Source organism: Vitis vinifera, chromosome 13 (assembly GCF_030704535.1).
Source record: "Vitis vinifera cultivar Pinot Noir 40024 chromosome 13, ASM3070453v1".
Classification (NCBI taxonomy): Eukaryota; Viridiplantae; Streptophyta; class Magnoliopsida; order Vitales; family Vitaceae; genus Vitis; species Vitis vinifera.
This window is the reverse complement of record NC_081817.1, coordinates 18,897,838-18,925,359: the sequence shown is the minus strand read 5'-3', so window position 1 is coordinate 18,925,359 and position 27,522 is coordinate 18,897,838. Positions and strand designations below refer to the sequence as shown.

Sequence of the window (27,522 nt, the reverse complement as noted above, 5' to 3'; positions counted from 1 at the left end):
TTAATCTTCATTTAAAACACAAGGATCTGTCCCCTCCTCTTTTGTCCGAACCTTTCTTTCTGGTCTTTCCATCGTAATTAACCGACCATTCTAACTTTTTAACTTCCCGATCAAACCTAGTCAATCCTAGCAATCCCTTTTTCTTGCCTTGATCCCTTCTGGTCTTCAGTCTTAGCAATAATTTTAGGATTTCCCCTTCCACGCCTTCTGTCGCGAACCCCAGTGCCTTACTGAACTTCAACAGGTTACTTTCATCCCACATACTACTAGGATCCTCCCTATCTTGCATTTCCTCATCAGCCTCCGGCTTATCCACAATAGACTTTTCCCCCTCTGAGTCCATCACCCACGGATTTCCATCAGACGACACTGCGCGTAATGGAACTTGGTTACTAGCGCCTTCAGCGGTGACATCCAAACCGGAAACATCCCCCACCACTAAGGCTCGGTCACACCCAGAAGAAGGAGTAGAAGAGAAGAAGTCCCGTTCCCCCCCCCAAAGACCGCGGAATAGGGCTCGTACCTGGATGCCTCAGCTCTCAGCACTTCGTCAATTAACGGCGCTCTCGCACTCGTCGGAAAAGCCTTCGAAGCCCTCCGGTCCCCTCCAGGAAAGCAGACGACCCCCGCATCCTCACCTCTCAACGTCTCCTCTGCTTCCCCCATCTCCGCGACCTCAGAAAGGGATCGAGCCAACATCTTTAAATCCTATTAACTTTCATAAAACTAATTATATATTGTTCTATAGTTTATTTTTTCAATATACATGAGGAAGAGTTTGTAGTTTCAAAGAAGATGTGGACCACCCTCTTCCCTTCAAGTTCCGATCGCCGACAAGGTCTTCGGATTCGCAGCAAGCCTATTTTCCCCGTGAAATCATCGTCAGTTAGCGAAGCTCCTCTTTTGGAAGAGGATTTCGGGACGGTATCTCAGATGGAGCGAGGAGTCAGAGCGAGTCCTCTCTTTCGCTATCATTTGTCAAGGATTCGAAAGCGGTGTTCGAGGGAAGGGACCTCGTCATCAAGTGGCGTAGCAGCTTTGCGCAATCCCCATTCCGAAGAAGACAAAGAAGGTTCTTTGGGCCAAGTGGGGTCAAATCTTCGTGGTCTTCCAGTCACGGATTCACCTTCTGGTCCAGAAATCAGAGGTAAAGGGTTCATCTTTGAGGGGATTTGTGAAATTCCGGGAGTGGAAAATTCGGAGGTATGCTTGTCTTCTCCTTCTCAGCCACCCGAGTCTTCTTCTATCCCTTCTTGTGGTCTGGCACTTCCTTCGCCAAGTCCCTCTAGTCCAGATCTCCTTACCTCAGTCTCTCTTTCTCAGTCTCCTATGGAAAATTGAGTTATTTCTGAAATTTTGTTTAATGAAGACGTTGTTGGCACTTTTTTTCAAAATAATGTTGGCATTCCTGTCCGTGATGAGGAGGTGAACCAGTTTGCTTTATCAAACCAGTTGTCAGAGTGTTTTAACCCCAGTAAGTCTAAACCCAGCTTGCCTAAGGAGGTTTCCAACCTGGTTACGGGTAGCCAGGGTGATACTGTAGTCTCCTCATCGAGCGAGTTCCATATAGATGGCTTGTCCCCCAGGAAAATGGCTAAAGTGCGAGAGGTTTTATGCTCTCTGGATATTAAGGTTTATTCCAGGAGGAAGAATAGATGTTTTACTGGTAATTGAGACCTGTTGGAACTGGTTTGGTTGGTTAGGGTCCGTGAGTTTCTCCATGAAAATTATCAGTTGGAACACTAGGGGTCTGGGGTCTAGGAATAAGCTTAGGGTGGTTAAAGGTTTTCTAAGGTTATAGAATCCGGATGTTGTGATGATTCAGGAAATAAAAAAGGAGAAGTGGGACAGAAAGTTTGTGGGTAGTGTCTGGACGGTCAAAAATAAGGAATGGGTTGCTCTTCCGGCATGCGGGGCTTCAGGTGGGATTTTGATCATTTGGGACTCTAAGAAACTAAGTAGTGAGGAGGTGGTAATAGGATCCTTCTCGGTCTTAGTCAAGTTTGCTATGGATGGATGCGGACCTCTTTGGATTTATGCAGTTTATGGCCCAAACAACCCCTCACTTAGGAAGGATTTTTGGGTGGAACTTTTAGACATTTTTGGCTTATCTTTTCCATTATGGTGTGTGGGCGGTGATTTTAATGTCATAAGGAGAAGTTCAAAAAAATTGGGGGGTTCTAGTCTAACTTCATGCATGAAGAACTTTGATAGTTTTATGAGAGAATGTGAATTGCTTGATCCACCTTTACAGAACACATCATTCACTTGGTCAAATTTACAAGAGTCTCCCGTGTGTAAGAGATTGGACCGTTTTCTTTACTCAAATGAATGGGGGCAACTCTTTCCCCAAGGCCTTCAAGAAGCCCTTCCTGGAAGAACCTCGGATCATTGGCCAATTGTTTTGGATACCAACCTGTTCAAGTGGGGCCCAACACCTTTTAGGTTTGAGAATATGTGGTTACAACATCCTAGTTTCAAGGAGAACTTTAGAAATTGGTGGACAGGTTTTCAAGGAAATGGGTGGGAAGGTCACAAGTTCATGAGGAGATTACAGTTTGTTAAAGCCAATTTGAAAGAGTGGAATAAGGTTTCTTTTGGAGAGCTAAATGAAAGGAAAAAAAGCATTCTCAAAGATTTAGCCAACTTAGATGCCATTGAGCAAGTAGGGGGTCTCACTTTTGATCTTTTAGTTCAAAGAGCCTTAAGAAAAGGGGAGCTAAATGAATTAATTTTGAGGGAAGAAATTCATTGGAGACAAAAAGTTAGGGTGAAATGGATTAAGGAAGGGGATTGTAACTCAAAGTTTTTTCATAAAGTGGCTAATGGCAGGCGAAATAGGAAATTTATCAAGGTGCTGGAGAATGAAAGGGGCTTAGTGTTGAATAATGCCAAGAGTATAATAGAGGAGATTTTACTTTACTTTGAAAAACTCTACGCGAGTCCTACAGGAGAGTCTTGGAGCGTTGATGGATTAAATTGGTCCCCTATTTCGGAAGAGAGCACGGGTAGATTGGATTCCCCTTTCACTGAAGAAGAGATTTCTAAGGCCATTTTTTAGTTGGATAGGGATAAGGCGTCGGGGCCTGACGGGTTTACCATTGCAGTATTTCAGGATTGTTGGGATGTGATCAATGAGGATTTAGTGAGAGTGTTTGTAAAGTTTGACAGGAGCGGAATTATCAATCAAAGCACTAATGTCTCCTTCATAGTTTTGTTACCCAAAAAGAGTTTGACAAAGAAAATCTCATATTTTAGACCCATTAGCTTGATCACTAGTCTCTACGAGATAATAGCCAAAGTGCTGTCAGGGCGTCTAAGAGGGGTTTTACATGAAACCATCCACTTTACTCAAAGCGCTTTTGTTCAAGGAAGACAAATTTTGGATGTGGTTCTCATAGCCAATGAGATAGTGGATGAGAGAAGACGATCTGGGGGGGAAGGCGTCGTCTTCAAAATTGACTTTGAAAAGGCTTATGATCATGTATGTTGGGATTTTCTGGATCATGTGTTGGAGAAGAAGGGATTCAGTCCTAGATGGAGGAAGTGGATGAGTGGTTGTTTGTCCTCGGTTTCTTATGTTGTTTTGGTGAATGGAAATGCTAAAGGGTGGGTTAAGGCATCTAGAGGTTTAAGACAAGGTGACCCTTTATCTTCTTTTTTGTTTACTTTAGTCGCAGATGTTCTGAGCAGGATGCTATTGAGAGCAAATGAAAGAAATTTGTTGGAGGGTTTCAGGGTGGGTAGAAACAGGACTAGGGTGTCCCATTTGCAATTTGTAAATGCTACCATTTTCTTTTCTAACACTAGGGAGGAAGAACTGCAGACTCTCAAGAGTCTTTTGCTAGTGTTTGGGCATATTTCTGGCCTCAAGGTCAACCTTGACAAGAGTAATATTTATGGCATCAGTCTGGATCAGAATCATCTTTTTAGATTGGCTAAGTTGCTTGATTGCAAGGCTTCTAGTTGGCTCATACTATATCTGGGTCTTCTTTTGGGAGGGAATCCCAAAGCGTGTGGCTTTTGGGATCCAGTGGTTGAGAGAATCTCAAAAAGATTAGATGGGTGACAAAAAACTTACATATCTTTCGGAGGAAGGATAACTCTTATCCAATCTTGCCTCACCCACATGCCCTGTTACTTCCTTTCCTTATTTAAGATATCCGCTTCAGTGGTTGCAAAAATTGAGAGGTTGTAAACGGATTTTTTATGGTTAGGGATTGGGGAAGGGAAAAGAGATCATTTAGTTAGTTGGGATGTAGTGTGTAAACCGAAGGCAAAAGGGGGATTGGGTTTTAAGAAGATATCTCTAAGGAATCTCGCTCTGTTAGGGAAATGGTTGTGGAGGTACCCTAGAGATGGTTTAGCTCTATGGCATCAGGTCATCTTAAGCATTTATGGTTCACACTCTAATGGTTGGGATGCTAACACTTTAGTCAAATGGTCACATCGTTGTCCTTGGAAGGCTATTGCACAAGTCTTTTAGGAATTTTCCATGTTTACTTGGTTTGTGGTAGGAAATGGGGAAAGAATTCGTTTTTGGGAAGACCTGTGGTGGGGGGACCAACCTTTTGGATCCCAATATCCAAAAGTATTTAGAGTAGTCTTTGATAAAAATATTCATATTGCTTCAATTCTTGGTTTTTCTCGTCCTTTCTCTTGGAACTTTAATTTCTGCTGTAACCTTTCACATTCTGAGATAGAAGACTTAGAAGGCTTCATGAGGTCACTTGATGGTTTGCATCTATCACCTTTGGTTTCAGATGCTAGATTTTGACCTTTATCTTCTTCAAGGCCTTTTTTAATCAAATCTTTCCTTCTATCCTTATCCCATTTTGCTGGTTCTCCTTAGGTTTTTCCTTCTAAGTTTGTTTGGAAATCTCAAGTCCCTTTCAAAGTGAGGTCCTTTGTCTGGTTAGTGGCACACAAGAAGGTAAATACTAATGACATGCTACAACTGAGAAGACCTTACAAAGCCCTTAGTCCTGATATTTGTTTTTTGTGCATGAAGCATGGGGAATCAGTATATCACCTTTTCCTACATTGCTCCTTGACGACGGGGTTGTGGTGCAGATTATTTCAGTTAGCCAAGATGGATTGGGTCCCCCCGAGGAGCATCTTTGACATGATGTCCATCAAATTTAATGGTTTTGGAGCCTCTAAGAGGGGGAGAGTCTTGTGGCAAGCTACAAGCATGGCTATTATTCGGGTTGTGTGGCGGGAAAGAAACGCGAGGGTTTTTTAGGATAAAGTAAGGAATTCAGAGTATCTTTGGGATTCTATTGTTTTCCTTGCTTCTCTTTGGGCCTTCTGTTCCAGGGTTTTTAAGGGGACTCCCCTTAATGTGTTACAACTTGACTGGTTAATGGTGTGTACTCATTAAGGAGTGGTCCAATCTAGAGTGTTCGCTTGCTTTATTGTGTACTTTCTTATGTTTGTATTCTTGTAGTTTAGTTTCTTTGGTGGGAGGATTTATCATCCTTCTATTGTACTTCTTTTATATATCAATATATCTCTTTTTGTCGTTTCCTATCAAAAAAAATATTTTCAATATACATGTACATGCATGCATATTTTTTCTCTTTAATTTTCAATATATAAAAAACCTATGATAAATGATATATGATACACAACACCAAAAACAAAAAAGGATACATGATATGTTTTACAAGTTAACAACTATGGTTAATCCTCCTCCTTTGCCCCAAGGTGAACCTAACTAGAACCCTAAAATTCAAAAGATTTGGGTCTTTTTTGGCGTGAAGGCCAGTAAGAAGGTAAAATACCAATGATCTCCTTGAGCCAACTAGACTCTACCAAGCTTTTAGTTAGTATGTTGTGCTTGTGCTTGGGGATTGGGCATTCTGGTTATCTGTTCTTCCATTGTCCCATCTACCCTTGCTTTGGAGCTATTATATAGATTGGTTTCATTAGAAAGTATGGCCTAGTTTACTTCCTGGGCTTGTGAGGAACTTAATAGGAAGGAACGTGAAAATTTTTTTCCTTGAAAATAGAACAAAAGAACAAAAGATTGGGGTATGTTTGGAAGCTTTTTGCAAAAACAGTTTTTTGTTTTCAAGGGAAAAAAGATTTTTTGATAACATATTTGAGTTGTTTTCACTTATTTTTCAAGTGTTGTTTTGAAAAATAATTATAGAAATATGGAGAATGATTGAAAATAAAGCACTACAAATAAAAGTTGGTTTTATAAGAAATATTTAAAAATATAGAAAACAAGTTAAAAAATTCCTAAATAGACTTGTTCTATAAAACATCAGAGAACAATTTTCAAAAAAAGTCATAAAAATTATTTTCAAAATTGTTTTCGAAAACACTTTTCAAACAAAACCTTATTTTTCTGCGTTTTATATACTCCTGTACATTTTCTTTCTTTCTTTCTTTCTTTCTTCTTCCTTTATATATGTATATATTTTCGAAGAATTTCTCATCCTTCATTCTTTTACACAATTTTTTCTTTTTGTTTAAAATACAATACATGCATAGTTTTAATTAAAAAAAAAAAAAGAAGCTAAAGTATAGCATTCAAGATGGCTCAGAATTCTAAATTTCTTATTGTATTAAATCCTTCTTTCTGTGGTTTAAGGAGATGCTGCAACAAAGGTGTCTAATTCATTTTAAAAATTCTTTTATGATAGTTAATTAGTAGATATGACTGAAACTTTGTAGCTGTTGAAATATATTAATTGTATTATATGTATTTTTTGCTTTGTTGAAATGAAGAGAGTTAAAACATGTGAGGACTTGGACTTGTTCCATTTGACATAAAAACCTACTCTACATGCATGCATAAAGATGATAGTATATCCATATAATATGAATCCTATGTATGTTGACTAGATGTATCTTGTTTGTTTTTCTTCAGTGCATTGTGGCCTTTCAGCACTCTTGGATGGCCAGATGTGTCTACACAGGATTTTAAGAAGTTTTATCCAACTACAGTGCTTGAAACTGGGTATATACTTCTATCACTAAATATGCCCATAACATTGTATAGCCACCTATCCTCTTTTTAGACAGGGAGCCACCCCCAACGCTCATGGAATGCAAAATAGATTTTATTATTGATGAATCTGGTTTTGCATTTTCATCCCTAATTTTTCTAGTGCCACCAATCCTTTTTGTACAGGCATGATATATTGTTCTTTTGGGTGGCAAGGATGGTCATGATGGGAATTGAGTTCACAGGGGCTGTTCCTTTTTCTTATGTTTATCTACATGGACTTATCCGGGACTCACAGGCGAGTACAATGCAGGAGTAAAATTATCTCTTCAATTTTTATACTGTGTAGTAAAGTAGCAACACTTGTTTCTAAAAGAGAGTTCTACCTTAAGGCCTGCTTTTACCCCTATTCCTAAGCCCTTAACTAGGACAGTGCAGTAGGGGAATAAGGGATGGTGTCCATGATAATTGCAGATTGTGGAAAAAGAACCATCCACTCTCATCATTCCATCTGACAGAACACCATGCAATTGGTCTTCTATTTGGCTTATGTGGTGGTATGTCTAGCGCGTAGTTTTAAAAGGCTCAAGGTGGAAAGTCCTCTTGGAGCCTAAGGTGTGGACTTTGGTGAAGTGAGGCGCACCCTAGTTTACATATATAATTTTATATAGTATGCCGGGAAAGGTATGCTGCTGCTTCTTCTTCTTCTTCTCTTCTTTCTCTACTCAGTGGCTTCTTCCTCTTCTTCTTCTTTTGCACGCATGAGACAGGGAGCCCTAATCTGGGCTGAGCCTTTTTTTTTAATTTTTGAATTTTGTTGGGTCAAAACGCTGCATTTTGACCCAATTAAAAAAAAGAAAAAAAAAAAAAGAAGGCCCAGATTAGGGCTCTCTACTCTGCCTCTGCAACTCGTTTGTGGTTTGTGGAGGGAGAAGGGAGAAGAAGAAGCGTACCTTTTTGGGGCTTTGTGCCTGGCCGAAGGCGAGCACTTTATGCACCTAAGCCGCACCTCCTTCAACAGGCGTTGCCTAGAGTAAGGCAAGGTGCCGATGTTTCACATCACACCGCCTTGCGCCTAGGCGCACCTGAAACGCACTTTTCACAACTATGGCCTAGCGAATGGTGAATCCTACCCAGGATCGGAATTGGGTATTTCCTCAGTTTCTGAGAACTTCATGGTTATACATCAGGATTCTATCTGTTATATATTGCTTTATGGAGGATATATGTTTTTTTTAATCATGCTTGTGTGTGTGAGCGTATGCATGTACATGCACATGCACGCAAGTACAAAGAGTAGCAAAGTTATGGGCTAGAGATGAATTGCCTGAATGTACAAATCTGAGTTGCCATTTGCTCAAATATGTGTCAGATGACTCAGATCCAATCTGCATTCCTGATATTGTAACATTTGGTCCTGAGATAGACCGGAAAAAAATAAAATAAAATAAAATTATCTGCATTTTATATTCATTTTATTGGTTAAATTAGCATGGTATAACATCAATAGGTATCTATAACTTGTATAGATGAAGAACAATACAACCTAGATCTCTTGTGTCAGTGGGCATTTACTTCCAACTGTGAATATCTTTCTATTTATAATCACAACCATATTTGTTTTGATCAGCTGTTGGCTCTATTCTTCAATGCATTTGAAGTTTACACTCTGCAATTCCGCTGTTGCTAATCCCTGTTTGAATAACTATGTAATAAATTCTCAGGGAAGAAAAATGTCTAAGACATTAGGAAACGTAATAGATCCAATTGATACAATCAAGGAGTTCGGCACTGATGCTTTACGATTCACGCTTGCTTTAGGAACTGCTGGTCAGGTTTGTCTTGCCTTCAAATGATTAGAACTGCTGCATCAAGGCTTGCTGTGTATTTGCATCCTAGAATGACAGCATATGTTTCCCTTAGTGCTTCTTGTGCACTTGGCTGGTTCCTAACTGATAGCAATGGTTCATTAACAACTAATTTTGCACTCTTGTTCCAGGACCTTAATCTATCTACTGAGAGATTGACCTCTAACAAGGCCTTCACTAACAAACTATGGAATGCTGGGAAGTTTGTGTTGCAAAATTTGCCTAGTCAAAGTGATATCTCTGCTTGGGAAACTATACTGGCTTGTAAGGTTTGTGTGTTTGCTCATTTTTGAGGTCAATTAAATCATGTTTGGTAACTTCGGTTACTCAAGGACAAAACCCTACTTTAGAAATATTTATATATGTGTGTGTGTGTGTGTGTGTGTGTGTGTGTGTATAATTCTCTTATGGATAAAATAAGGGGGATTTGAAAAGTAAGTGTATAATTGAGGATCCAAATGCAAAATCTTGAGTATGCATAAGGTATAGGATAAACAAAATTCCCAAAGGCATGAAAACTAATATATGAAATTCTCTAATCTCTCAACATTACAAAGTTTACAATCCAATAGAAGATAAGAGAGCATAAAAAATGGTCTCCTTTGAAGAACAAATTCTCTCCATAAATAATCTTATCCATGCATTCAAATAATCGTTTCCTCACCTCATCTACATGAGACAACTTATCTTTATAGCACAGTTGATCTTTCTATCCCAATTTCCTACCCTTATAGGTTTTCCATGTCAGCATATCCAAGTATTTTCCTGAATTATCAAAAAAAAAGAAAAAAAAAATCCAAGTATTTTCCTGAGCATCACCCTTGTTCATGCCCATGCTATGTAGGAAAAACTTGCAGTTACCACCAGCCTTTTTGTAAAACCCTGTTCTGCACTTTGATATTGATGCAATATAGGAGATGTTTGCTTTATTTTGGTTTAGCAGAAATTATGGCATATATGTTTGAGAAAGGTTGATAATTTTCTGTTTGTAAGTTAAAATAATTTATGTTTTTTTCAGTTTGATAAAGAGGAGGCCCTACTCAGGTTACCTTTACCAGAGTGTTGGGTGGTAAGACTGCTGTTGTAATGTGTTCTCTGCATTCTTGGTTCATGACACCCTTGTAGTTTACCAAATAACTTTCTTTAATTTTCAGGTCTCGAAACTTCATTGTCTCATTGACATGGTCACCACTAGCTATGACAAATATTTCTTTGGAGATGTAGGAAGAGAAACATATGATTTCTTTTGGGGTGATTTTGCTGATTGGTATGTTTGTTTAATATTCTTGTTGTTTTGTGAATGGAATTTTGTTTTATCTTTATCAATCAATATATATATATAATGCAAAATTACTGATCAAGAAAGCTTAGTTAAGCACTTCAAGTCATGTCATAGAAGAGTTAGAATGATCAGTATTGGAAAGGATGGTATACATTAGGAGCCCAAATCCTAGCAACTTAAGCTTTGAGGAAAATTCGTTGTCCAACTTGGTATCAAAGTCTCGTTTGGCAGGAGGCCTTATGTTTGAATCTTATACATGTTTATTTCCCCAATTCATTGAGTTTATGTGTAAGTCTAAAGGAGATTGTCCATGGTTTGTTTGTCTACAAGCTTGATTGTCTCTCCACATGCGGAAATGGAACTACATGTGAGGGAGGGTGCTAGAGAACATGGTACATATTATGTGAAGGAGGGTATTGGAGAACATGATATACTACTATGGGCTCAAATCCTAACAACTTAAGTTTTTAAGAAAATTAATTGTTTAATCATAGGCAATAGTATGCAAGATTAAAAGGTGTTTTTTTTTATTATACATTCTAAAGCCAAATCTTAATTGCTTAAGCTTTTAGGAAAGTTGGTAGCTTTAACACAATATCAAAGTTTTGGTTAACTAGAGGGCTTGAGTTTGAGTCATTCCCCAATCCATTTTTCTTTCTATTTATCTATGATTACAAAATTTGTGATTTGTTTACTTGTTTGTCTTCCCATGTGCAGCTATGAGGCCTCACAGCTGCACATGAGGTTCAATGTTAGAGCATAATGTATTTTGTGGGTTTAAATCCTACTAGTTCAAGCTTTTAGAAAAATCGGTAACTTATAGTATCATAGCTCCGGTTACCAATGTTTTCAAGTTTGAGTCATCCCCTTACTTATTCATGTGTAATCATAAATTTTGTGATTTGTTTGTTTGCTTGTCTCTCTACATGAGGATATGAGGTCACACCAAGCATGATATGCATTGTAGACCAAAACTTTGGATAATTCGAGGTCTCAAGTTCCAATCCTCCTATGTATTTATCTATCTTTTTGTCTATGATCATAAATTAGTGATTTGTCTATTGGTTTGTCTCTCCACGTACAAGTCCTAGTAGTTAAAGCTTTTAGGAAAGTTGGTTATTCAACACAGTTATGAGAGTTCTAATTTGCTAAAATTTTCGAGTTTGAATCTCATCCCCTCAACAACCCCCCGCAAATTTATTTATCTCTCTAGTTATCTATGATCACAAAACTCCATGTGTAACCTAAGCTTTTAGAAAAATTGGTAATTGAACATATAGTATCAGAGTTATATTGTTAAGCAAAGGTCTCAAGTTTGAGTCCTCCCCATTCCTTGATCTATTTATCCATCTAATTACCTGTGATCACAAGATTGTGATTTGTCTACCTACCTGTTTATCTTTCCATGTGCGTGAGAGGGTGTCTTAGGCCATGATATACATTGTCGGCCAAAATCCTAACAGCTTGACTTTAAGTCAAAAAGGGCAAGACAATTGAAGAGAAGGATTCTTGAAGTGGAAGGTTTCCCAAATGTGGAATTTCTAAAATATTTGTTCCAAATTGAAATAAATAATGGCATAATTTATGCTTTCCAATCTCTTATGTTTCATGAAGTTTAAATTGCATACTAATTTGATGGGAGTAAAATTATCAATTTCTTACCTCTTTCTCTACCATTAGCAAAACATTGGAAAAGATAGATGAAAATGACTTTACAAGTAAAAGCCTTTAAAGGTAAAAGTAATTAGACATTGGTTTATTGTGCAACAAAATGAAGCTCTTTTGTCCCATTTTACTGTTCTCAAATTAGAAAATTAATATAATACTCCTTTCCTTTGAATCTAGACAAAATAAGGGTTATAACATCTTTTTGAAAACATTTTTTTTAATGGTGGGAAGAGGTATGTGATAAAATTACCATAAAGAACAAAATGTCTGATTTCTGAACCATCAGGGCAGTGCTCTATGATTTTCAATAGCTTTAGGGTTCAGCCAGAGTGGAGAAAATTTGTTATTCCTTTAAAATAAATGGTCAACATATTGATTATCTATAGCTTGATTTGTTCATATTTTTTCAGATATAAGAAAACATTTTCTGATATATGGTAATGAACACTTCAGCAAAATACAAAATAGAGAATTTTGGGGCAAAACAACAAAAAAGCACTTCAATGAGATAGAATATTGATTATTAAGGGTTTAAAAAAAAAAAATTTTCCTCCTAGTCAACAAACTCATGCCCACGTGTATTCTGCTATATTTTTTTGATTGGAAGTGTATTCTGCTATATTTAAAAGTATAGATTCAATTCTTGCTGTCAAACTGATAATTTTCTTGTAGATTTATGATCATCATGGGTTGAATGATGTTTCAAACTCGTGTTCTTTTGAGTCATATACCTAGCCTTGTTATGTGTATGCCAAATATAAATCATAGGCTGGAAGGGCCTCATGTACACCTAAGTGTCAGAAGTCACCTTTCACAACAGTTTTTCTTGTTGTCTCCAGTATAATTTGAGTTATAAGAATCTCCCAATCAAAGTAAAAAACTCTTGTGAAAATTGTAAAGAAGGAAATTTTATCAGAATATTTTTTCCAAAGAAAAATAATTAGTTGAATGTAGGTACTCTTCAAACTCTGGAGATCACTACTGGTTGTGTTTTCTTTATTGAGCCCCCTTTGTTTGAATCAAATGTTTTGCATAATTGTTTCCTGACTTTATTTCTTCTAGCAATGGTCAATGATTTTAATTTGTTTTCTAGGTATATTGAAGCCAGTAAAGCCCGCCTTTATCACTCTGGAGGTCATTCAGTTGCTCAGGCAGTTCTTTTATATGTTTTTGAAAACATACTTAAAATGCTACATCCATTCATGCCATTTGTAACCGAGGCATTATGGCAGGTAACGGTTTTGTTATTTTAATGATAATATGTTAATTTAAATTCCTCTAGCTATACACCATAATTTCTTAGTCGCTCGTTCTATGTGATCTTCTGCTTAGATATCTTATTGGGAGGATTTTTTTGAAAATTGATATATGTCCTTTACATGGCAGTGTCATAATGACCATGCTTTTGATTGAAAGCTCAAAGTTCAGTATCTGTAGCTTATGCTCAACCACTGTCTTACAGAGGTTGTACCAATATTTTGCTGACTTCAAAGGCTGGTGAATGACATTATACATTATAATTGTAAAAATTATTGTTTGTTATTTAACTCTTAAGCCTAGCCATTAGTGAAGTTTCCTTGGTAAAAAAATTCTACCAGTAGAAATAATAGGAAAACATCCTTACCCGCATTTCTGTATTGCAGTTTCAGAAATCAATCACCAAATTAGATTCAACTTTAGCCAGTTAGCCTAGTTGAAACCATTTGATTTGCACTCAAAATATGGAGAGTATTTGCTAATTCTTTGTCTGGTATCAGCCCTCAGCAAACATATCCAAGGTTATTTGAGATCTATTGAGTCATGCCTAGTTCATTGTGATAGCTAATAAGACATATCTCATATATGGTGTATCATGAATCAAGTTATTTCGAAAGTGTTCCTTTATGCGGTACAATGATCAGTGTGAAGAGAGAGATGCAAAGAATTTGTAGGATGCAATGGCATACCAAATTTGGCTAAATGCCTTGTTTCTATGGTTGTTTCTTTAGTATTTCTTCAATTTAAACTACAGGTAGCAGATGTCTACATTGATAGGCCTTTTCTTAAATAATTGTGAATAGGTGATATAATGGATCACTTGTTGCTGATACCATTTCATGTATATTTCTACATGTTTTTCAGACTACATGCAAGATACCTTATTAGTGCTAAAAGATAGTATGCAAATGGGTGACTGTAATGATTATTTTTTTTAACTTTTTGTGCTTCACTTGTTGGTAAAACACCCATTAGCACTAAAAGCACTTCTGTAGTCAAATACTGCATCACCCAATATTTGTAACATAAGCAGGAGGTGACTTTTCCATGTTTCCTCTAAAACCTTATCTTTATGTCGCATTGTATCTCAACTTCCAAGGATAATGGTTGACCTACAATCATTCATGCTAATGAATAAACTCCAAAAGATAGTATTCAATGTTGCCCTGTGGTGCTCCTGGGAGATTTCTGTATGATATAACAGTTAATTTGTTCATGTTTTAATATTATTTTTCCTTTGACTTATATCCAGGCACTTCCCAATCGAAAAGAAGCTCTTATGAATTCTTCTTGGCCCCAGACTTCATTGCCAATGCATGCGAGCTCAATAAAGAAGTTTGAAAATTTACAATCTTTGGTGAGTAATAAATATGCTCTTCAGTAATGCCCCAATGCTTCCACACCCAACCCACCATAGCTTAAATTTTTATTACCTTGTGTTGCCATCCTGAAAGAATCATCATTTTTTTTTATTTGGGTCCATTTTATGGGACTTAGACTAGAGCAATCCGAAATGCTCGAGCAGAATACTCTGTTGAACCAGCAAAGCGAATATCTGCATCTATAGTTGCAGGCAATGAAGTCATCCAGTATATTTCTGTAAGTGCTATAGATTTCCTTCCCAATGATCTCTGTGAAAATCAATGCCTTGTATTTGATATCTATTTACAACTCTAGCTGGGAGGTTGCTTATGAGTGTTGTTGAAAAAGGAGAAACATTATTGTAAACATGCTTTCTTCGTATGCCTTGTATTTGGTGCACTATTGACTGTTAAGTGAGAATTTGCCTCTTAGAAATCCTGTTCTTAGCTTCTGTTGAGCCAAAATTCAATTGCACTCCATTCATAGTGCTGTCTGAGTTGTAACGTTCTGTTGACTGGGCTTGACTATTTTAAGTGAAGGAGAACTAGCTAGAGCTCACTGAATTCCTGAAAATTGTGTGTTGCTCAAACATCCATCATGATTTGCACTTTATCATGGTTCAGAATTACATTTTGAAGGTTGGTTTTGGTTCTGTTGGTTTTGGTCTATGTAAGATTTCAAAAAACAGGGAAGCATTGAAAGTTTGTTGGCCATTGAAATATTCAGGAAAAAGGACAAAAATACAAAAAAAAATAAAAAACCCTATACGGACTTTATTCACTTATATGTGATTTTGGGCCTTGTTATTGGCAGATTTCTTTTGTTGTTTCATACATCAAATCCTAGTATCTCATTGGATGGGTGATTGTTTGAGGCTTTGAAGGCAATAGAAATGGCTCTTGCAATATCACCATCTGTTATAGATACTCTAACTGTTGCCCAGAAGAAAGAAGAAGAAAATGGATAAGGAAAACAAATGTGAGGTGCCTATAAAGAGAAGTATGCAACAAATCCAAGGCCCCTCTAAGGAGAAGTATGCAACCAGCAAATTTATCAAGCAAGCCAACAAACTTCAAAAATGAAATTTAAAAACATAGGTTCCAAGAAAATCTATAACAAAACTTCAGACCTTCATCAACATGACTTTTAGAAGATATATAGGACCTTATCCCTCCGAATATCCGAAGGTATCTTGTTGTCATCAAAGGTCAACCTACTTTTCTTCTCCTAGTGTAATATTTCCTATGCTTTTCTAATACTATAATAATCACGTTTCATTGTGCCATCTCTTAACTGTATCTGTGTGTCGCATGGTGGAATGACTAAGTTTTTCACTTATATACTTGGAAGCATGTCTCTTTGCAGAATTCATGCACACATGTGCCTCCTGTGTGGTTACACATTAATCTGTATTTTTTGCTTAATGCAGAAAGAGAAGGAAGTTTTAGCTCTTCTCTCCAGGCTAGATTTGCAAAACGTCCATTTTACTGATTCTCCTCCAGGCACGTTTCTTATATATTGTCTTCTTTCAGCCAAAGGCTAGGGAGATATTTTATTTGTTCTTCAATCAGTAGTTGCTGTGACCTGTTAATTATCTTGCCACTGTGTGTTGCTAAGCCATTGTTTATTTATGCGGATGTAAATATGCTGCTATGTTTCAGGAGATGCAAATCTATCAGTCCACCTTGTTGCTAGTGAAGGTCTAGAGGCATATCTCCCTCTCTCTGACATGATAGATGTTTCTGCTGAAGTTGAGCGACTTTCCAAGCGCCTTTCAAAGATGCAAGAAGAGTTTGACAGGCTTGCAGCTCGCCTTAGCTCTCCTAAAGTAAGAACTGAACTTATGTTTGTGAACTCCTTCAGATTTATTTTGATACATGCATATGAACAAAGTATTTTAGCAGGCCTAATGATGCATTTATATAACATGGTTTTAGGTTATGAAACTTATAAGAGTATGAAATGTTTGCAGATATTTTAACACATAACAGTGTCAAAATTTTCCTAGCAATTCAAATTGTGAGCTACACTCTGGCTAGCTGGCTATTCCGCTCAATTTTTGGCATGTCATTTGTGATCATAAAAAGGCGTCAATAGGCATAGAGAGAGTTCCTTGATGATAAGTGCAAAAACTTAAAACAGGTTGGTGAACTCAGACAAAAACCAGTTCTGTTGGGGGATACTTTAAAATGATGTAAAAGCCTTAAGGTGGCTACTACAATCAAATAACAGCAGACTTGGGTTCACCTTTTTAGCCTTTATGGTGAAGAATGAGGAATTAGGGTTTACGGAAGTGGAAAATAAAGTAAAATTCAAGAAAAAAAATTAGAGATTAAGGCTTTTAGCCTCTTATGGGTCTCACTTGCAAAAGCCAATAATGAAAAGAGGTACATAAATCATAGTGTTTCATTTGGGCTTTTTAGGAGTTTCTCCTAGAAGAAAATAGTGGAGTCTTTATCATTAGAGGATGTTGAGAATGCAAAAATTATTATCATTCATTTATATTTTTGTTTTATAGCAGTAAGACTTCTATAAGCTTCCGAAAACCCTAAAACCCTAAAACCATATAAACCATAAAAAGGAAATTAACCTATGTAGTAATTGTTATCCCCTTGGAAAGCAATGCACAAGTTCTCTTGGATTTTCCCCATTTCACCTATTCTTCGGTGAGTGATGGTACAAAAATTTGTTTCTAGTAACATCTTTGGTTGAGGAAGTAACCCCTAGGTGATCAATTCCCTCATCTTTTCAAAGTGGCAAGATCTATAAGAGTTTCTATTTCTTCCATGTTAGGCCTCTCTTTTTCCAGTTCATCATAACCTAAATTTTCACAACTTGTTTGATCAAGAAATTGAGGAGTCTGCATTCCTCATGCATATAATCTATGTATACTTATCACCTACTGAACGTTTGGTCTTTGACCTCCTCAGGCTTATTTTTAGTCAATGTTTTCCTTAGTTCTTTCCAAACCCTCATATCAGAACCCTGTTTTCCCAGTCAGTTTAATCTGGAAAGTTAGACTTTTGCATGGTTTGTGGTAATAAGGTGAATACTAAGGACATGCTACAGGTGAAGAGTGGTGATCAATTGATTATCTTTTCTTTATTGCCTGATAGCTTTGGGGCTTACTCAAGGTTGTTCTAACATTTTGGAAGAGACTAGGTAACCCCAGGAGCATGATAGACATGATAATGATTTATTTCATGGATTTTGAGGGACTCCTTAGAAGTAGGGTGCTTTAGTGGGTGGCTAGCCTCACTTTGATTTGGTTAATTTGGTGGGAAAGGAATGCTAGAGTTTTTGAGGATGTGGAGCTGTTTGGATACAGTATGGAATATAGCTTTTTTCTTCTCTTCTCTTTGGGTTTCTGCCTCTAAAGCCTTTGAGGGCATATGCCCTTAACCCTCCTTTTGCCATATTGGAATCTTGTTTGTAAATCCAAGACAATAGATATGCAAGTGTAAGCAGTGTCAACCCCATCTACAGAGGGTTTTTTTTATGTTAAACTTCGATAGATGTTCTTTGGGTAGCTGCCCAATGCAGCTTGGATTAATGGTATAGCATTGAGAGCCTTTTCCAAACCTGCTAGAGAGGGTTTGGGCGTTAAGCAAAGATCTTATCTCTTTTAGTTTTGTCTCAATCAAAGGATATGAGCCTCTCTAATCTCTTACTGAAGGGGATTCATCTATTTTATACTATTGGTCATGAGCCAAATTAACAAAAATTACTAAAATTCCCTTTTCTCCCTTCTTTTCAATAAACTATAAGTGCCTCATCCCCAGTTTAAAATCACTTGGAAATGAAGTCACTACTTCCTATGTAACAAACAGGTGTTTTACTAGCTTTTGATCTGGAGGTGGATAGTGTTATTTCAACCAGTGAGCATTAGCACAGGTGTTTCTAAACTGAAGTTGCAGTACTAAAGGAAGAGAAGTTAGAAAGTGGAATTCCTTTTGGACTCCATAAAATGTTTAACCAAAATATAAATCCACATTGTGAAATGTTCTTCCAATCAGATTGGGGAATTCAAATCAAATGCAAATCTGTTGTCTCTAAATATGCAAACCCAAACCCTAACCTTCAAGACAGTTGAGATTAGACTTATATAAAGATGAGGTAGTGACATAATTGTGTAGTACTTTGATTTGGAACTGTATCATCTTACTTTTTTTTTTCCAAAGAAAGGGAGGCTATATTGCTTTCATAATTCTGTTGACTATCCGACCATAATACTTTTTTTTTTAAAACAATAGAACTCGTATCCCAGCTATAAATGTAATCTAGGATATCCTCTTATAGGATGTACTGTTAAATGACTGATCACTTTATGGTACCTTCCCACATCATGGCTGTTATCAAATGCACGAATACAAGACACCTCATGCCTCATGGTTGTAATCGAATACACAAAAACAATATTCCCCTGACATCTCTGTTTTGCCCTGGACAGTTTGTAGAGAAAGCTCCTGAAGAAATTGTTAGTGGGGTTCGAGAAAAGGCAGCAGAAGCTGAAGAGAAGATAACTCTCACCAAAAACCGTCTAGCTTTCCTCAAATCAACAGCTGTGGTCTCAAAATAGTTAACCAAATGGTTCTCCATCATGTTTTCCTTGAAATCCCAAAGTTTATTTTATTTTTGTTCCCATTCCTTTGGATTTGTCTCAATTGCCAGATCAATGCACCATTCTTGGTACTCGCCCATGGTTTAATAATGCAAATTTTGGATCTTGTGCATTGTAACCATGGGCTATGAACCAGTATGCTGAGAGGGCGGCGGATAGTGCAATAAGATGAGGCCAATAAATATATCATGAAATCTGCATCAAATCGCTGCTGGCTTGTAGTTCTTGCTTCAGTGGACCCCAAGTAGTAATTAATCGTATACAGAGGTTGGCTTCTCTTGTAGCCCAAAGCTGCCAACAAAAGGTGTGGGAATGTTGATGTACAATTTACTTATATATAACTCAGCAGCATTTCGTGTATGAACTTTGATCTGCCTCCGCCCACAATTGATTTTTTTATGCATGACCTTATTCTCCTGTAAAATTCCATGACAATTTAATTCAATTCTGCATATATCATCGTTAGATACCAAGCATTAAAGTTAACGAATTGATCGCTGTAGTCTGAACCAGTCAAACTCACCGGCAGCTGTAAAGTGAGAAACTTGTGTAATAAAACCTATTTGAGGGTTTTCGCAAATTTGAGATATTTGTTTTGTTTAGGACAACAATGCCATTAGCAGTTTAGGACAACAATTCTGCATATGCCATTACTTTTGTTCAGTGATTTAACTTTGGCTCAAACTCTCAAAAGATTAGTCAATTTGTTTAGGACTCCAGTTTTCCTCTTCTTTTAGGGATGAACAAACCTTGTTTCACTTGTTCATTAGCAGTTTCCCAGTCTTGAATAACCATTTTTGCACGCCTTTAGACAGCAATTTGTGAGTGAAAAATCCAATGCATTCAATGTAATGAAGATATGATGTACAGGGCAAAGAATCTAATTGAGTGTGGAACTCAGCTGAATAGAACAACTTAAAATGATAACCACTTGATATGGATGAAAAATAAAAGGGCATACTAATACTAAAATGTAATCCAGTATTAGGACAACCAGGAAACTAAAAACATGAGTATCTACAGAAATGTGTAGAACCCTTACCTTAAGCTATGGGTCTAGCCAGAGGATGGTGCAAAAAACATATCCCCAAAACCTCTCAACCAGAATCAGAATTAGTATGTGGTCAACAAGAACATCCTCTGCAACGATTGTAGGATGTGTATATTGTAGAACACCATCTCTTCAGTACCACAAGCACACCTCTAGCCTCGGAACTACTCCATAAAGAGTTTCAAGTAAATGTGCAAACATCAATGAAGCTCCAGCAATATAGCTTGGCAGAGACATGAAAGGAATAGAATGTAGAGCCAACAGTGAGTGTTGCTCTGGTGAACATTGTAGCAGTAAGGACATGACCTGCTGGCAGAAGAACTCTAGAAGGGGACTGATCAAAAAAGTTTGGTTGAATATAGGAAAATAGGAACTTCATATAATGAAAATTTCATAATTCTATATAATACAAAGTAACTTAGTAAATGCAAGTGTGGGATATTTTCTGGGTTGACAGTTGCCACGCCCCTTGTACTCACATTAGCTCTTTCCTTTTCAGGTGTTGTTGTGTCAACTGTGAATCAGGACATTTTTATGGATGAAACATATAGGAGCAGCTAGGCTTCAATCCTCTAGAAACCATTTCATTGTTAAGTTGTGAAGCCCTCAATTCATCTCCCTTCTCAAAGTAGCCGCTGATCAATGTTTCATAAACACAGGTGCTTATAGCGATGGACCGGTCTTTCATTATTCTCAGATACTTCTCTGTTTTCTCTAACTTCCGACATTGGCATAGACTTCTGATTAATGATTCAAAAACCAATAATCCAGGAGACAATGACCTGTACTCCATTTCATAATACAGTTTGAGAACTTGTTGAAACTCACCTAGTTTTCCATAACTAGCAATGAGATTAGAATATGTGATCTCATCAGCCCTCTTCACAACCCCAGACTCACAAAGCTTTCCAGCCATCAGATTGAAGGCCCAACAACTAGGAACAAGTCCCCTCTCCATCATCCTCTCACATAATCTTAGGCCTTCTTCCAATCTTCCTGCTTTGGAGCATCCTGCAATGAGAAGATTAAATGTTTCATCAGACCTGCATTTTCCATATCTTGCATCAATTCAATTGCTTCTTCAATCCTCCCCTCTACACAATGAGATCCTATGAACAAAGTATATACAAAAGCATTCAATGTGTAGAAAATCCAGAGTCAACATGGCAAATTCTTCTTGTTTGCTGCTTTTCGTAAACCAGATTGTCTCTCAATGAAAATGAAGAAGGCATGTGCTCCAGAAGATTTAGATTCCCAAGGTCGATAGACTTGAGAGAAGATAATTGACCAACTGTTAGATGGAGTTAGTAAAATTTGCTCTTTGCTCAAGTGGTTTGCTGCAAATGAGAATCAAACATCTGAACTCCAAATAAGGTATGACAAAACTTTTAAACATGTTAAATAACAGTGAACAAATGATCAAAAGAAAGAGGAGAGAAATGAATGTAAACGTGAATTTGCGTAGCCTAAATACAACAGATGCTGAAAGCATAATGCCAAATTTGAGGAGACCCTTTTCAAAATTTACTAATCTAAGTTTGTTGTAGAACAAGTTAAGTGAAAAGAAAAATGGAACAATTACTTTGTTCAACGGCTACCTTTTAACATAATTACAAGCAAGATCTGTAACCTATTCACCAAATTATAATTCATAACACCAGAGAGAACTAACATAATAAGACTCTTAACAGTTCAATATTGTGAAACCAGAAAGATATCACACATAATTTCAATCACCAAGTACTTAATAGTAATCATTTGGTGAATTGTTTGCTGCCTTTTAATTGAAAAGGGAAAAATGGCAAAATTACCCAGACGAAGATTAATTATGGCAGTGGAGACACAAGGATAGGGGGCTAAAAGTTGGATTTGCAACAATTTTACAAAATTCGGATCACCAAGACCATGTCTCGGTTTCAAATTTCACTTTTTTATAGGCTGCATCATAGTTTCAGATTTTGGATTGACTAACCATAATGAAAGCAAGCATATATCTTTTAGTTATAATTAGGTGTTGCTAAAAGAAGATGCTTACAGCAAAGAACACAAGGCTAAATGACTTCCAGACGATTTCAAGTGGGTTTGAGAGTCGTTTTGACACCTGAAGACATTAAACACAGCATCAATAAAAATAAGAAATTCATTTCTGGAAAAACCTTAAGAGAAGGCAGGCTTTAGAAAGACCACCTTTTCCTTCACAAACTCCTCAGCCTCCACAAATTCATCAAGTTTAGGTCCACTCTTACCTACATTTGATGGAAGGTCCCATGCATCTTTTATTGACTTGAGGCCAAAGAACATTACAAGAGTTACTGCTGCATATTCTCCAATTGGCAAGACTGTTCAGATAATCACAGAACATGATCAGATTACAAGAGACTTAATGATTGACAGGTGCAGGTTCTCAAATTAAAACTAGCCTAGGAAGAGCACAAAGGCAAACCTGGTCTAGACTTAGCTCCCAATACTCTTTTTCTTCCATTGCAGCAGCTAGATGTGCAAGTGAGTCCAAATAAGCATGACTAAAGTCTCCCTGACAATTTTTACCTTGGCGCTGCGCAACGACATTCTAGCAGCATCTAGAGAAGTTTATGATTGACCAGATTTGTGTCAGCTTATCCAGAGTTGGGTGGAAGCCTCTTAAACAAAGTAGATCACCCTAGAGCAGTATAAGGACTAGGAATATCTAAAATGCTCCAGTAACATGTAAATATCGTACAGAAAGACAAGTCTAGTGATATCATTGCCAAAACTGAAGCAAAGTTTCTCACCACAATGAACTCTGGCTAGACTTGGTAGAACAAAACATGATATCCATGATTAGCTTAGAGGTCTCAAGTTTTGCTTTTAACCCCATATCCTTCTATTATCCGATAATGATATACATTAACTGCTTATTTGTCTCTCCATGTGAGGATATCCTAGTATAACATACATTATTCTAATTTGCCTCTCCATACTCAGATATCCTAATATGATATAGATTATGGTTCCATTTTCTAACTGTTAATTAGAACCAGCACTGGAGTTAGTAATCTACATTCTTGATTAGTTAGGAAACTGCAATTGAACATCATTATTCACAAGATACTCTCTCTACTCTCATTTCTTCATTCTTCTTTTTTCTGCCCCTTTTCTTTCCCTCACTTCAGCCTTAAGAAACATAATCAATTTTGTTCATTTTTATCTTCAGATATGTTTGGCATTAATGCGTCCCAAAACCATTATTCCACAGCTCATTAGTATGATTAAATTAATAAACAGTGTTGTCCTCCAGTTATATCTCCAACATAAAATTTTTGCCTCCATCGTCTTTTTCCTTTTCTTTTAATACATGGCTCAAACTTGACCACTTATCAAAAATAGTTCCCCTGGGTTGCTATATAAGTTTGTCCTACACAAGAGTGCATAGTATGATCCCATATTTCAATATTTCCAAGGCCAATGGAGAACATGAATATTGCCTGCTGCATATGAGGCTTATTACAAACACAACTATTGTATTATTGCTTCTAGAATTTCTAATTCAATAATTCCTCACGCTTTCATTATGCTTAACTAAAGGTAATTCTGCTATTTATAGATTTAAAAATTCCAGATTAGTTTGTGCATGTCCAGAAAATTATGACTTCATATAGGTCTGCAACACAAGTACAAGAAACAAGTAAGATGAAGAGAGAGCTCCAGGGTTCCTTATTTTTATCGTTTCAACATCAATAAAACAGAGTCTATGTCAATATGGCAGAAGAAAATTTCCAATACATGGCATAAAAGCCATTAGAATGGCAACATTGCTATCACATCAACTGGGCCCTTGAGGCTTTTGGGCACTTAGATCAGGTGGCAAGAGGTTGGGGTGGAGATGGAGTAAAATCCATGTTGATTCATGTAACAGAAAATGAAAAAGGAAATAAAGCATCGACAACACAAACCTACAGAAAAAGGCTGCCGTGACAGACTGGCATCCACATGGCCATATTTGCATACAATTTTAGGATTTTGCAATCTCATATAAAGCAGTAGAAACCATGTGACTGTCCTTGTCACTTGGATTAATTAAACATATGACAAATGGAAAATGTATGCAAGAATCTAAGTAGCTCAAGGAACATCATGAAGAGGTGAAATATGAATTTGGAGAACGAAAAGTTTGATCATGTAGTGAGCCAATCTATAAAAGGAAGAAAAAGAAGAAGAACAACAACAATGAGAACAAGAACAATAAGAAAAGGTTAGAATATGCTATGACACACCTAGAATAATGCCATGTGCACCTCTATAATAAGAGTTTGTCAATGTTCCAAACCTCTCATGTCCAGCTGCAACCAAAAAAAATATTGTTATCAAACAAATTGAATTGTCTTTAAAAAATGCACAAATGCCACCTTCACTAGTTCCTGATTATGCTATGTTTCTACAGGTATTAATGAGATTTCAAGCTTTCATTCTGAATCAAATCCTGCAAAGAGGGGTGACACCTGTTTACAGGGCACAAACGTTTACATGAATCTTTCATATTTTGCCATTCAGAGTTAAATTTCTTTTAAGAGCAAAGCATTACAACTTGTTTTTCCTTCCCCAACAGCATATAAACTATCCCATTTTTAATCCATGGTTCTGCTGCATGAGATAAACTGCAACTGAGGTAGCAGTAGTTCACAAAACCTCCTAAAGACAATCAAGAAACATTCTTATTCTTTCTCCATAATCTAAACTTGAGTAATGGAGCAAAGAAAATTTTCAACCATAAATGAGGCAACTATAACCACCAAAATGTGATTAAAAAGAAAAAAGGTTAGTGAAAGCATCTGGAGGAAAACCCCTTGGAATCCCATGAAGTTGGTAGTTGAAACACAAGTACAGCTCCTTAGTTGTTACTTATTACCTGTGTCCCAGTTTGTAAGCTTCAATCTTTTCCCACCAATTGTGAGCAGCATAATCTTGAAATCAACTCCTGCACACAATTAAAGCAACACCTAAAGCTCAACATATATCAGACAAAAAACTGAAATTGGTGAAGCCCATGAGAAGCAATTGACTTTGGTATCGCTAATTTAATTTAGAAGCCATTCATGATATAGTGCATATTTTAGCAGCAATGATGAAATTATAACTCAGAAAGGTTCCAAGCCCAAAACCATGGAAGAAAATGTATCTTAAGTTTCAAATATTTATTCGAAGTTCAAGCATCAGGCGGGAAAAATATCTGGTTGCTGACAGAACTAGGATTAAAACTAAGGTACCTACTCTACAGGTGCAGAACTCAAACATATAATCTATGGAGTCTAGAGTGTTATATCTGTTCTACCAGCGTTCATTTCCTAACTCTCTTCATATCAGCTTACAAATGCCAACTTTGACCATCTGAAACACAATCTATCTTATTTGAATAGTTCCCTGTTTCTTTTCATAAAAAATTATATTGGATAACTTGCCCATCCAGAATAGGAGACCCCAAATCTAGAGTGATTTTTGAAAGAAAGCATCAAGTGAAGCTAATGCATATTGATGGCATTATGCCTATCAATTTGGTGCACTAACCAGTCTCAGTGTATGCAGAGCTTATGTCATCCCTCAGTTAACCCAATTTGGCAACCAGGCTATGATCGAAGACATAACTCAAACACTTGGAGCCAAAATCAGGACTTCAACAAAAGATCAAGAGAATCACATTTCTCAGGAACAAATAACACATCTTCACATCTCTGGTGGCCTCTCCGCAACCTTCTCTTCCACATTGGGGTTTGGCATACTGGGTTGCCTCATAAGAGGATCAACCCTTCAAACAACATAAAACAACTTCATTGGTTCCAACATTTTCCTTTTCCCTTCTGTTGGATCATAAATTTGAGTGTTCCAAACTAGTTCTAGTGTTGGATAACCAAATGAAAGAATGGCTAACAAATCAATAACAACTATGAGAATCCCCAATTACAAATACCAAAGACTAAGAGCCCTCATACAAACAACCACCCACCCAGCAAAATTACTAAGATGATTCATCATTTTAACTGAGCAGTGTCTTCATTTTTGAACAATTTTTTTTGACAAAACCAGTCTCCTTCTTTCTCCACTATTTCTGTTCCTGTCCCACTCAAACCAGTCTTATTCATTCCCACTGAAATCCAATCTCAGTAGGTTGATTTGCAAGGAAGAGCAACATGCTTATTGATTAGTACAGGTAAGTAATATAATCCTCCATTAGTTATATGTATAGCACTTCTTATTGCCCCCCAACATAGCTAACCATTGTAATTCTTCAATATGATTTATCACCAAATCATTTCTTGTTTTAAATTTGTCCTAAAAATTTCAACAGGTCTTGCTCTTGATCAGATTGCCACCTAACATTAAAAAGCTGATCTTAGTGAATGTGAGATGTGAATATGCAATAACAAACTAGAATATGGAAAGAACACTTTTCCTTCCTATATATTCCTTTTTCTTTAATTTTCCTCTTTCTATGATGAAAGGCTGTACAGGGGTACACCTCGCCTCTCAGCTCTGCATAGTAGACAGATCCAAAGCCACCTTGGCCGATCTTATTAGCCAAGCTGAAGTTATCTGTAGCTGTGGCCAGATCTTCATATGAAAACTCCACAGATTTGTCCACAGTTATACCTACGAGCCCCATGAGCCCCAGAGAAGCAGCACTAACAAGAGCAGCTGATTCTGAAGTCTCTTTTAAGGAACTTCCATGACCTAAATCCACAACTTACAGAAAAATTAATCTGCGAGGGTCTAATTGTCTCAAAAATCTATTTAAAATAGTAAAACAAAATGTCATAGTGAAAGCAACTGACTAGTGTTTGAAATGTCATAATGAATTTCAAAAAATCCTCATAGCATCTCAGCTAGAAAGCAACTTCACTCATAATGAGAGATATGTCATCAAATCCAAAATGATTACCTTGTCCATGTTGCCTATATTGTAGTTCAGATGCTGCAGGGAAAAATGGTACTTTTTCCACCTTCTTCCTTTTACAAATTCGGGCAAACAGAAAAAAGGCAGAAAGCAAGGAGCCCACAATTCCTACCACAGATATGCCAGCAATGACTCCATTGGAGATCCCTGCTTAAAAGGCCACCAGCAACAAGCTCAGGTAAACATCAAGGCGTATTATGACTTCTCACATTCAAACTAAAATACGGAAAGTCACAATGAGAAGAAATGGAGCAAAAAAGATCCCACCGCTAAGAGAGGAAAGTAACAAACATTCAGCTTAGCTCAACAGCAAATTAGGTTCTAAAACTTACCTTAACTTCAGTGGTGGATAGATTCCATTTTGATCTGCAAAAAGGCCAAAACTTAGTAAGATAATTTATTCAGGAAGGCAAGCACATGACAACTTATAAAAGTAATGAGTAACCGGTCGACCAGTTGACCATTTAACTCTACCGGTACACACTGGCCATTTTTTGCTGCTGTACCCAAAATGGGCAGTGGCTACC

The 27,522-nt window shown here is 37.0% G+C and overlaps 1 protein-coding gene and 1 non-coding gene across 6 annotated transcripts in view; one reads left to right on the top strand and one right to left on the bottom strand.

Annotated features, from left to right (window-relative positions):
* LOC100260814 (valine--tRNA ligase, chloroplastic/mitochondrial 2) overlaps window positions 1-19,505 on the top strand; it is a 102,845-nt gene extending 83,340 nt beyond the window's left edge. For both annotated transcript variants that reach the window (XM_019224272.2, XM_002270770.5), the window contains 12 exons: window positions 6,884-6,973; window positions 7,148-7,259; window positions 8,686-8,796; window positions 8,961-9,098; window positions 9,848-9,898; window positions 9,984-10,096; window positions 12,873-13,011; window positions 14,289-14,393; window positions 14,534-14,635; window positions 15,828-15,900; window positions 16,060-16,226; window positions 18,849-19,505. In XM_019224272.2, coding sequence (XP_019079817.1) covers window positions 6,884-6,973; window positions 7,148-7,259; window positions 8,686-8,796; window positions 8,961-9,098; window positions 9,848-9,898; window positions 9,984-10,096; window positions 12,873-13,011; window positions 14,289-14,393; window positions 14,534-14,635; window positions 15,828-15,900; window positions 16,060-16,226; window positions 18,849-18,977 — 1,330 coding nt within the window. In that variant the 3' untranslated portion in view covers window positions 18,978-19,505. The remainder of the gene's footprint in view (window positions 1-6,883; window positions 6,974-7,147; window positions 7,260-8,685; window positions 8,797-8,960; window positions 9,099-9,847; window positions 9,899-9,983; window positions 10,097-12,872; window positions 13,012-14,288; window positions 14,394-14,533; window positions 14,636-15,827; window positions 15,901-16,059; window positions 16,227-18,848) is intronic.
* A 911-nt stretch (window positions 19,506-20,416) lies between these two features.
* On the bottom strand, window positions 20,417-27,412 carry LOC104881231 (uncharacterized). 4 transcript variants are annotated; one of them, XR_009467442.1, is made up of 9 exons: window positions 27,328-27,412; window positions 26,981-27,142; window positions 26,561-26,772; window positions 24,956-25,024; window positions 24,324-24,389; window positions 22,514-22,649; window positions 22,258-22,409; window positions 22,106-22,171; window positions 20,417-21,407 (listed from the first exon to the last, which is right to left on the bottom strand). It is a non-coding gene; the product is annotated as an uncharacterized LOC104881231 (transcript). The 4 variants fall into 4 exon arrangements; XR_009467444.1 differs by lacking the exon at window positions 27,328-27,412 and having other exon boundaries at window positions 20,417-21,081; window positions 26,981-27,280; XR_009467443.1 differs by lacking the exon at window positions 27,328-27,412 and having other exon boundaries at window positions 20,417-21,066; window positions 26,981-27,280.
* Window positions 27,413-27,522: the final 110 nt, after the last annotated feature.